This window comes from Protobothrops mucrosquamatus, unplaced genomic scaffold (assembly GCF_001527695.2).
Source record: "Protobothrops mucrosquamatus isolate PMUCROS unplaced genomic scaffold, P.Mucros_1.0 scaffold3398, whole genome shotgun sequence".
Lineage (NCBI taxonomy): Eukaryota > Metazoa > Chordata > Lepidosauria > Squamata > Viperidae > Protobothrops > Protobothrops mucrosquamatus.
This window is the reverse complement of record NW_015389379.1, coordinates 80,011-91,962: the sequence shown is the minus strand read 5'-3', so window position 1 is coordinate 91,962 and position 11,952 is coordinate 80,011. Positions and strand designations below refer to the sequence as shown.

At 44.1% G+C, this 11,952-nt stretch overlaps 1 protein-coding gene across 1 annotated transcript; it reads left to right on the top strand.

Moving 5' to 3' along the window:
- The first annotated feature begins 1,175 nt into the window (after nucleotides 1-1,175).
- On the top strand, nucleotides 1,176-11,443 carry TEDC2 (tubulin epsilon and delta complex 2). Its single transcript, XM_015826950.2, has 10 exons — nucleotides 1,176-1,211; nucleotides 2,357-2,455; nucleotides 2,801-2,853; nucleotides 3,683-4,322; nucleotides 5,505-5,558; nucleotides 6,514-6,598; nucleotides 7,446-7,554; nucleotides 9,284-9,397; nucleotides 10,211-10,440; nucleotides 11,158-11,443. Exons 1-10 carry the CDS (start codon nucleotides 1,186-1,188, stop codon nucleotides 11,305-11,307), a joined length of 1,560 nt encoding a protein of 519 aa, XP_015682436.1. The 5' UTR covers nucleotides 1,176-1,185; the 3' UTR covers nucleotides 11,308-11,443.
- The last annotated feature ends 509 nt before the right edge of the window (nucleotides 11,444-11,952 follow it).

Genomic DNA, 11,952 nt, shown 5'->3' with positions numbered 1-11,952 from the left:
TGATTTACTCCAAATTTGGCTAAAGGCTGAGCTGGTCTGTCAAGGTACCTGTCCCACTTCCAGGTAAGTTTTCCCATTTCAGGAGCTTTCAAACATCTCCAAGGACTTTCATGCTCCATTACACCTGCAGCACTTCCATTTTGGGTCTCCTTTGAGATAAAACCCCTGGCAATTTATCAGGGCTTTTCAAACCCTTCAGCTTATTCCAATATATTCTATATATAGTTATTCAAAGGTAACTTCCAGAGTCCAGACTTAGATTCACCTCTCCTGCTAGGTGGTGGTTTGTTTTAGCCATAGTTTGTGGGACCATTCTGGTTCACCTGCAATGGTGAATTACCCTTTGATAGTGAAATGGGCAGTATATAGATTTAATAAATAAATAAAATGGAATGCAAAACTGTGCACTTGGGTTCATGAAGCACGGAGACTGGCTGCTCACACCTCGCTTTGCTGAGCCAAACACAAACATTATAATCTGATATTCGCCTGGAATACTAAAATAATACATATATATGGAAGGTCGCTTTTATCCCTCAGACTTCCGCATCTTCCGCATAGCAACCGTTGCTAAGAGCAGACATTCAATTGCTAGCGCCTTCCTGGCAGCTATAGCAAAGCCCAACAGTGCGATGGAACCATGACAAAAGAAAGGAATTGGGCCACCAAAACACCTCCAGAAAAGGTCATCAATTATTGGAGAAATAAAACGCGGGAAATATCCGGAGGTTCGAATAACGGCCCTCCTAGCGAGTTGAAATAATTCACCATCTTCCTGCCAGGACGCGAAAGCGCGGGCTGAAGCGAAACCATAGAGATACAAAAGGGAAGAAACGACTCTTGGTTTTCATCGTCTATCGAGCTATTTTATCATTTGTCCGACAGAGCAGCAACGGGGCCTTTTTTATTTACTGCTCCAAATATTATATATTGACAAATGGTCAGTAACTCTAGAAATATCCCGCCTGAAGTAAAGGAGCGGCTAAAAATAAAAAAGGCGGCCATGTTGTTTTTACTATCTCTAGGAGCACGGAATGGGAAGGGCCGCTCTAGGGCGAGACTCTCTGTGGTTCTTTCTCCTTTGCTGGGGAAGCGAAGTCAGTTGGGATTTCGCGGTTTTGCACGAAACGGGCGCTTTGCGTGGTTCGCGATTGCTTCTTTGTAGCCTTTCCTCCTTCCTTCCTCATGCTGCCCGCTGACTGTGCCCAGAGGTAATTGTTTATTATTTTTTAAATATTATTATTATGAAGGTTGGTCACCCAGTTATCCAGAGTTTAGACTGGATTTGCATTTGTTTTGCAAATAGAATTACAATAATACATATAAATAAATATAACATAAACATAATTTAATTGCAATTTGCAATTTGCATTGCAAATAATAATATTTAACATGTATATGTATTTCTATGTAAGGGTATAGGTATATACATATGTTGTATATAGCATGTTTATATGTGTGTTATGTATGTCTACACTTTCAAGGGCAGGCGACAGAAGTTCATTTTTAATATGTGCCAGTGTGCCCACAAAAAAAAAATGTCAATAAAGGTTATCAACATCTAACATTTTTATCCACCCGTTGAGATTTTTACCAAGCACCTGGGATGGGCAGGTGTGAATGTTTGTTAGTGTTAAATAATGTTACAGAGGTATTATTGTTGTTGCTGTTGTTGCAGAATGCAAACTGTTCCAAGTAAAACTGCCTTTTGCAGCTGGCTGGTCAGGAGCCAATGCCCGTAGTGTTCAAGGGGTGCTCCAGAAGTTTTGGGATTGCACCCAAGGTGCTGATTTGGTGCTATCTTTGCTTGCTTTTGGCACAGTCATCCCTACTTCTATTTGCAGGTCTTTGTATTTTGGAATTTTCTCCAGTTCTTTCTCTTCTATTCTGCTGCCTCACTGTGTCCATGGAGATTCTCAGTCATCCAGGTCATAGTTATCCCAAAGATGCTTTTCCACGAGGCAACTGGACTTTCTTGTTTTTCTTTGAAGACGTTTCGCTTCTCATCCAAGAAGAACAACAAAGTCCAGTTGCCTCGTGAAAAAAGCATCTTTGGGATAACTATCTCACTGTGGTTTGTTGCACAGTCATCCAGATGTTCAGGCTGGGTTGGGCATTTTGTCCACCTAACATAGGCCGATCTGGATGTTTAATGGTCTTAAAAAGTATCTATGCCAGATGTGAGCTGTTCCAAATAAAGCTGTTTTTGCAGTTGACTGAGAGTTGAAATAAGGTAGGAAGAAACCACTTCTGACCACTACAGACATTTGTAGGGCATCCCCAGAAACTGAGCCCATTTTTAAATCGCTTCTCCTGGGATGTTAAGGAAAAATAGCTATTTCTTGGCTCTTTCCAGGCTGGTTTCCCTCTTCACCCAGGCTTTGGAAGACTGCACAGAGCAGAGGACAAAAATCCAGCAGAAAATTCAACAGTGCCGGGCACTTCTTGGGGACTGGTAAGCTGGGAATAATTTTGAAAGTTTTTTTTTTAAAAAAGTGTACCTTTCTGTTTAGTACAAGGGGAACAAAGAATGGGACTTTCCTTCCTCTCTTCTCCCCTTCTCCTTCCCCTCTTCTTCTTTTTCTCCTTCCCTTTCTCCTTCCCCTCCTCCACCTCACGGAAAAAAGTCATTCCAACAGTGACTATCCCAATGCCACAAACCTCCCAGTCTTTCCTAAGCTTCTGCCCAGATGAAATTATTATAATCGTGGGCAACCTATAGAAACTGGGAGGGTGTGGAAGAAGGGATGGACACATCTGTTATTTGCTGAATGTGTGTATTCTCTTTTCTTTGTGCTAGGAACTCTGACGGAGAAAACCCCATTCCTGAAGAGGCCAAAAATGAGAAACGTGGTAAAGGAAGCATCGTTCTTTACTAGATCCCCTTGTTATTTATGTATTCATTTAAACAATGTATATAGATGCCGGATTCACACATAGGTGATTCCGGGCAGTCTATAACGTTTAAAACTCCACTGCATAATAAAAGCCCATGAAAACCTCCTACTTTACTCTCCATGGCAGCAACAACACAATCAAATCAGCCACTTAATTGGATCTATATTGCTTCTTGGTCCCCAGACCCTTTTTCTGGGTTATAGGAAGTCCTGGGCCTTTGATTGGAGACATCAGGATCTATGCTACTTCATTACAGTCATACCCTATTCCTGGATTGATGAATTCCAGTAATGCATGGTTTGTTTATCCATGGCTGGTTGAATAAACTGCCATTAGCTGCCATTACACAAGGCCATCCCAGTACCACAATTGCTAAGCTGTAATTGACTGAATTGCCACACCCGAAGCAAAAACCAAAGAAGGCACAATGCAGTTACAAGTCTAATAAATAAACAAAAAATAGTTTTACAAAACGTTGATGAATAAATGGATTCAATGCTGTGGATCCATAGAAAGCAGCTTCCCAGGTTGCAAGGCAGCATGGCTGGCTGGGGAATTCTGGGAGTTGAAGTCCACATGTCATAAAGTTCTCAAGGTTGGGAAACACTGATATAATCAATCCCAGGGGTCTTCAAACTTGGCCCTTTTATGACTCGTGGACTTCAACTCCCAGAATTGCGTGCCTGGCTGAGGAATCCTGGGAGTTGAAGTCCACAAGTCATAAAAGGGCCAAGTTTGAAGACTCCTGATCAATCCATTTTTGACTTGCTTCCTTCACTTGTAGAAACAGAGCCTTCATCTGAGGAGCTTAAGGATCTGGAACTGCTTAACAAAGCTTTGGAGAAAGCATTAAGAGTCCGGTCAAAATTCCACCAGGTGCCATGTGAGACTGTTAAAGTCTCCGAAGCTGCAAGTAAGAAGCCGGTGAGCCAGGCTGCACGTAATCCTAAGGACCAGACCCCCAAGCCCCCCCAGATGTCTCCTGTGAGTAGAAAGCTGGTGGCGTCCAAAAAACCCACTGCGTATATGTTGAAGGCTCCCTACAAAACTGATACGACCGTGAAAAGGCCCCCCGTGAAAATACCAACTGGACGGAGCTCCAGAACATCCAAAATTGCTGGGAAGAAGTCGTCCCCTGTAGGGGTTGCCTTTCCAAAGTTGAAACCGTGCGCAGAAACAGCCAAAGACAGTCGCGGAAAGGTCCATGTTGCTGCAGAACCCGGATTGCAGTTGGGCTCTCCCAAAGGCCCGTGTCGCACAACGGCACCACCTTCGTTTTCAGGTGGGGGGGACTTTGCAGAAACAGGCCTTCAAGAACCTAAGGTAGATCCTGATCCAAAGGCTTTAGGTGAGCCGTGTCCTTTAAGAACAGACCCAGCAGGAAAAGAAACAGAGCCTCCAGTGTCCACTCTTCAACAACATGGGTAAGTCGCCTCCAAAAACTTGCCTCCAGATAGAGGTTTGGACCCAACCAAGCCTGAGCTGGATAGGCACTGATCCATAGCTTCTTTTTTTGTGAGTGCAACAACTGGCTGAGTTCCCTCTACTGCAGCATTTTTGTTTGCTGAACATGGTGTGAGCTATAAATAGCAGTCAAACTCTCCCTGTCTTTCTTTCGATCTATATCGGCTTCTTCGGTCTTCTTTGAGCCAGTTTGATTCTAGTGGTTAAGGCACCAGGCTAGAAATCAGGAGACCATGAGTTTAAGTCCCGCATTAGCCGTGAAAGCCGACTGGGTGACTTTGGGCCAAGCACCAGGAGACAGTGAGTTCTAGTTCTGCCTAGGCCATGAAAGCCAGTTGGACAGACTTTGAGCCAGTCACCAGGAGACTGGGAGTTCTAGTCCCACTTTAAGCAGGAAAGTCAGCTGGGTGACTGAGCCAATCACCGGGAGACTGGGAGTTCTAGTCCCATTTTAAGCATGAAGGTCAGCTGAGTGACTGAGCCAATCACTGGGAGACTGGGATTTCTAGTCCCACTTTAAGCATGAAAGTCAGCTGGGTGACTGAGCCAATCACTGGGAGACTGGGAGTTCTAGTCCCACTTTAAGCATGAAAGTCAGCTGGGTGACTGAGCCAATCACTAGGAAACTGGGAGTTCTAGTTCCACCTTAAGCATGAAAGCTGGCTGGGTGATTTTGGGCCAGTCAGCCAATCACTCCCTCTGAGTCTAACTCACCTCACAGGGTTGTTGTTGGCAAAATAGGAGGAAGCAGAAGCATTGGATATCCTCACTGCCTTGAGTTATATATGAAAAGAATAAAGGCGGGATGCAAATGAAAGGAAAAGAAATAAAACATAAAATAAAATAAAATTGCAGGTTGCTAGTTGAATGTGGTGGGTTGAATTTTTGGAGCTCTCTGGAGGCCCTAATTTGAACAAATAAACCTGGTCAAAATTGCTTTCCTAGCTGAGGGCAAAGAGAATGATCTCGAAAACGGTGCAATAGTCACACCAGAATTGCGATTTGTGGCGCCGTTTGCTTGCCCGTCTTTTCCAAAATTCAATCCAAAGCCGAGCTGAGATTTCTCCCCGTTTGCAATATTGGTGGGCTGTGCATTCATCAAGGATGATAACGCCAAGCATTTATTTATTTTATTTTTGCAGGTCTTCGCTGAAACTGCCCCTTCCCTATCAGAAAGCTTTTTCCAAGTATCTCAGGTAAGCTGATCCAAACTAGCCTGATCTGCAAGTCGACAGGAACTGGGGGTGGGGGGGAAGAGGAATAAACTGTAGGGTCTTTCTGTTTAGATGACCCAGGTTGGGGTTAGTTTGCAGAACGAATGTAGGATTCCAAAGTGGTTTTGCGAACCTTAGTTCTGGGGCCTTCAGAGGTGCAGTAGGAATCTTGGGACAGACAGCCATGTACCAAGTCTTTTGGCTTTGACCCCTGAAGTCAATCTACACATCTTAAATAAGTATAAGGGGTGATATGTACTTCAGGGGCCTTCACAGAGGAGAGGAGATTGAGCTGTTCTCCAAAGCACCAGAGGGCAGGAAAAGAAGCAACAGATGGAAGATCATTAAAGAGAGAACCAACCTAGAACTAAGGAGAAGTTTCCTGACAGTGAGAACAATTAATCCGTGGAGATTCTGAAGAAGAGATGGATCAGCCATTTGCCCAGAATGGTACAGGGTCTGCTGCTTCAGCAGGGGGTTGGACTAGAAGACCTCCAAAGTCCCTTCCAGCTGTATTATTCTATGTTTTGAGTGCTACATATTTTGAATTGCTAAAGTTAAGAAGCGCTCCTCTAAAAGGCAGCCGTCTCCAACCTTGGCTACTTTGTAAGACGTGTGGACTTCCACTCCCAGAATTCCCCAGCCAGGCATGCTGGCTGGGGAATTCTGGGAGTTGAAGTCCACACGTCTTAAAAAGTAGCCAAGGTTGGAGATCCCTGCCTTAGGTCTAAGGGACCTTGCACTGCACAGGATGTTGAACCAGAATAGAAATCCCTAAGAACGCTTCAAAATACAAAATTCTGCAAGCCTTGTAAAAGTAGCTGGCAAGATTATCTCGGTCTCTTCTCCAGGCAGTAACAAGCCAGGTCTAAAGATTGGAGCATATCCCAGCTTTTTCTGGCTTATTATTTCCCACTCTTCTGCTTCTCTATACAAGGTTGTTGGAGAAGTGTCAGGATTTGAAAACGGATCCCGAGGCAGCTGTCCCCAAGAGGCAATTTTTAGAGAGGTTGCAAGCAACTGTATCCTTTTGTTCATTTAGCCTTTCTAGAAAGAAGAAAAAAATGTGTTTGCAGGTATGACTAGGGCTACCTGTCTGCTCTTCCCTGGTGCTCACACAGGTGTAAATGAGACATTTTGGTTTGTCTGATTTTAGCCTTTTTTTAAAAAAAAAAAATTGCAATTTCCTTATGCTTTGAATGGACTTGTTAACTCCAAACTCCTCTGAGTTACCAAAACTGTTCCAGTATTATGGATTTCTCACATCAATCTCTGTTTTGATTCTAAGCAATATAGACTTTGATATGAAATAGCTTTCCTCTGTGCCCCACATTATGTGTAATCCCTTCTCCGGGCAGGTAGAAATTCTTGGGCTTGGAGTCTCGATACATCTGAAGAACCTCAACTTGCCAAAGCTGCTGTAGACATAAGGCACTGTTCTTCCAAACTGGCCAGCCATGTTGGCTGGGGAATTCTGGGAGCTGACGTCCACACATCTTGCCAAGTTTGAGAAACACTTGTAGGAAGGAAACCGATTAGAAAGCCTTCTCGCGGTCTGTCTGAGAAAGGAACACACAGCATTGTACCAATACAAGAGAATATTTGTAGCTCAGGGTTGTGAGCTACAAATTGTGGGATCCTTGGTGCTCTCTGAGTTTGGTGGTTTTCTTGCAGGCATTTCATGACCCAACTAGGTAGCATCATCAGTGCTAGAAGGGAGTGGGGTTTGCGGAGAGGAGGAGGATGAGAAGAAGACTGGGGTCCTTGGTGTCCTCTGAGCTAGATAGCTTTCTTGCAGACGTTTCATTACCAAACTAGGTAACGTCATCAGTGCACAGTATCGTTCCCTTTCCTTAAGCAGATGGTCAGTTCTTCTCTCCCACTCCAGCCTTTACCCCAGCAGAGGTGAAGCAGGAGTTGGTGCATCTACGTGAACTTCACCTGCTCATCACTCAGCACATGGAAGCTGAAAGCCCAGGTGAGAAGAGGCCACGGAACCAAGTTTCTTCACACCTACCTGGGCATGGATTTGCAAGGGAGTGTAGGGACATTGCAGTCATTGGATCTTTGTTTAAAGCAGGGGTGTCCAATCTCGGCAGCTTTAAGACCCATGGACTTCAGCTCCCAGAATTCCTCAACTCTCGGAGTTGAAGCCCCCAGGTCTCAAAATTGACAAGGTTGGACAACCCTGCTTTAAAGTGTTGTATCTCACTTTGAGGCCAAATTAAGGTAGCAGCCAGGCTTTGAAGGACAGGCCATGCCCTTACAACCTAACAAGACGGCACAGAGGACATCAGGTTGGTCTTCCTCTTCCTTGCAACTCAAAAGTGGGGCCCTTATCCAAGGTCCACCAGTGAGCAAGATCCAAAATAACAACTCCAGTGGAAGTTGGAGGGGGAATGAAGCTTCTTCAGCCAAATAATTTTCCACCTCTGATTCAACTCTCGACATAGCTACGCTTAAGCCACGACCAGTTGTAGGGCCTTGCCCATCTTCTGCAAGGCTTCTGGAGATCTTCTGGAGAAACATCTTGAGAAGCCATCTGCCTTTTCTCGATGGCCTCCTTTGATTGTAGAGCAGGATTTAGAAAAGAACTTTGCCCGAGAGGCTGATTTGGGATGGGTTGTTTGGCAGATGGGTAGATCTCTGTTTTGGTAGAGTGGCACTGTCTTAGCTTGGAACGATGTTAAAAGGAAGAATTGCAGGCTGTGTGTGTGTGTGTGTGTCATGGCATTTTTTTAATTTGATTTTTTTTTAAAAAAAAAAAAAATCCTCTCCCACTAAGTATAGGTAAATCCTTGACTTACGACCACAACTGAACCTAAAATTTCCATTGCTAAGCAAGACAGTTGTTAAAAAACACTGGATGTTTTTAAGAAGAGATTGGACAACCATTTGTCTGAAACAGTATAGGGTTTCCTGCTTGAGCAGGGGGTTGGACTAGAAGACCTCCAAGGTCCCTTCCAACTCTGTTATTCTGTTCTATTTCTATTCCTATTCTATTCTATTTCTACTGCACTCCACTCCATTATTTCTATTCTGTTCTGTTCTGGTCTATGTCTATGTCTATGTCTATTTCTATTCTATTTCTACTCCACTCCATTATTTCTAGTCTAATCTATGTCTATTTCTATTTCTATTCTATTCTATTCTATTCTATTCCCCATTCCATATTCTATTCTATTCCCCATTCCATATTCTATTCTATTCCCCATTCCATATTCTATTCTATTCTATTCTATTCTATTCTATTCTATTCTATTCTATTCTATTCTATTCTATTCTAGTTTTGCCCACTTTTCTGGCCACCATTGTTAAGGGAGTCACTGCAATTCAGTTAGTAACATGGTTGTGAAATGAATCCAGCTTCCCCATTGACTTTGCTTATCAGAAGGTCGCAAAAGAGGATCACATGACCCCGGGACACTGCAATCGTCATAAATATGAGTCAGGTGCCAAGCGTCCGAATTTTGATCACGTGACCCTGGGGATGCTGCAACGGTCGTGTGAAAAATGGTCCTAAGTCACCTTTTGCAGTGCCGTTGTAACTCTGAACGGTCACTAAAAGAATTGTTGTAAGTCGAGGACTACCTGTGTTTCATTTCAGACCGTTGTTGCCTTTGAGCCTTCACATGTCAGTTAGTGAAATGGCAGTCTAGAAGGGGTTGGTCCGGAGCAATGTTGTCTTACCGTGTCTTTCTTCTCAGAGTCACTTGGAGAAAACCCAACCTGCGACAGAGCGTACGAAAGCCTCGTGACTTTGCAGGCCCTACAAGAGGTAGTAGAGCAGCATCTCAACAAACTGGACCAGATGCGAGAGGGTGAGAGTTTTCCACTTGAGGGCACCGTTAGAACTAAAAGGTGGACTTCCACAGTTTTGTTTAGCTTACGGGCTCTGGATTCCTCGGCTTCTTTCAACATTATACCTGCAGGATTATGTAGGCTGCAAAACTTAGAATATACAGGTAGTCCCACTAAAGGAGAATATTTGTAGCTCGGTTGAAATGAGGCATCCTTGGTGTTCTCTGAGCTTGGCTGCTTTTTTTTTTTTTTGGCAGACATTTCATGACCCAACTAGGCAACATCATCAATATTAGAAGGGAGTGGGGTTTGTCAGGACAAGCCACCTGTATATAAGCAGAGAGCAAGCCCCACTCTTCTTTAGCACTGATGCTATTGCCTAGTTGTGTAATGAAACCTCTGCAAGAAGTCGACCTTAGCTGAGAGGGGCACCAAGGACCCCAATTGTGTGGTTAGTTTTCAGTTTGGGGGCTGATGGTTGTATGAATCCAGCCAATCCTCCGTGTAAGAGGTGAACCCAGATTCTAATTCTGCTGTAGCACATCCCACAGAAAGGATTGTGTTGTTGTTGTTTTTATTTACCACAATCAAATGCTGTAGGGTTTGCTCTCCGTTTATATTCTAGTGGCTTGCCCTGTCAGTGGGCTGGTTCCTTGTTGTAAGTGTGAAAAACGATCACACGTCACTTTTTTCAATGCCGTTGTAACTTTGAATGGCCACTAAACAAACCGTTGTAAGTTGAGGACTGCCCCTAGTGAGACTCAGCCTCCTCTTCTACGTCAGTCTTTTGGTGCTTGACATTGTCACAAAGATGTTTTTCCTTTCCTGATTAGCCCTGGTGTCCCATGCAGAGTTTGCCTCGCTCTGCCTGAGTGACGAGGAGAAGAATGACCACGATTGCTTGGGCTTCTATCATGTTCCCCTGGGAGAGCAAGACTGCTGCGATCCAGATTTACCGGGACCTCCCCCACTTCTGTTTTACTCCAGCTTGGATGAGTTGAAGGAGATGGAGGCTTTAAAACTGCAGGTGGCGATGCTGAATCAGAAACTTCAGATCCAGACGGTAATTAGATGAGATGAGATGAGATAACCTTTATTGTCATTTTTTTTACTGTGGGCACAACGGTATTTAGCCAGGCACAGGTGCCTGGCTGAGGAATTCTGGGAGTTGAAGTCCACAAGTCATCAAAGGGCCAAGTTTGAAGACCCCTGGGTTATTGTTTTGAACCAGCCTGTTTTCCATCGCATTACCCTGGTAGCGCTGTTGTTAGAATGCAGTATTGCAGGCTAACTCTACCGACTGCCAGCAGTTCGATCTTGACCGGCTCAAGGTTGACTCAGCCTTCCATCCTTCCAAGGTTGGTAAAATGAGGACCCAGATTGTTGGGGGCAACTGACTGACTCTGTAAACCGTTCAGAGAGTGCTCTAAGTCTAAGGCACTGTGGGGCAGAATATTTATTTATTTATTTATTTATTTATATTTGAATTTATATCCCGCCCTTCTCCCGTAGGACTCAGGGCGGCTGACAATCTATTTAAAATACATACAAAACAATACAAATTTAAAATTAATTAAAAAGAATATTAAATATTTGTCAAATTTAAAATATAATTAAAACCCCCCTAAAAATTACCCTAGGCCAGTCCTGCAAGCTGGNTGGCTGTGGAATTCTGGGAGTTGAAGTCCACATGCCTTAAAATTGTCAAAGTTGAGAAACACTGGTCTAAGTGCTATTACTCTTACACCTTTTCCAACGCTGAACGTTGTCTTCTATGCAGGCTATGGAAACGGAACTCCTTCCCCTTCTAGAACCTGGCCGCCTTCCAGAAGATTCCAGACCGTCGGTGATCCGTGCTATGTACTCCTTGTTGTGTGAAGGCGGAGAGCACGTTCCTGTTCTGGTGAAGGATGAAGAACTGTCCAGCTGACCTGATGTGAGAACGGAGGTCCAGCAGACATACTTAGGGAATTTTTGGCCTCAATCCATTTCATGACAGGTGAATGTCAGCGGCAGTCCCTCACCTTCTTCACCTGGGTGCACTTGTCCAGCAAATAAAAAAGATTTTATACCTCTTCATTCACTTTTTTAATCCCTCCCCCTGTTTACGGCTCTTCTGCCAAAGCTCAGACAAGTGGTAGCTTGGCTTATTAACATTTTCTTGTTGGCCAACCTTGGCACTGCCCAGGCGAGTTTATTTTCATTTCCTGTAAATTAGAAACGCTCTTTGAAATCCGAGCTGAAAGGGATCAGCGAGATCGGGCTGTGTGTGTGTGTGTGTGCGCGCGGCAGGGATAAAATGTGCCAGAAATCTTTCCTGACATTAGTTTTTGGGCAGAAGCTGCATTTCAAAGAAATTATGAGGTCAAGGAAACCTCTTTGTCAGCCAGCCCTGCTTGTAAATCAAAACTCTGAGGTAGAAAGAGAGTGAACGGCCATCAAATTGGTTCCATCTCGGGACATGTTGTCCTTGTTCCATCTAGCTCTGTTTCTCAACCCTTGGCAACTTTAAGAGGAGTGTGGACTTTCAGCTCTCACAATTCCCCAGCCAGCTTGCATAGAATAGAACATAGAA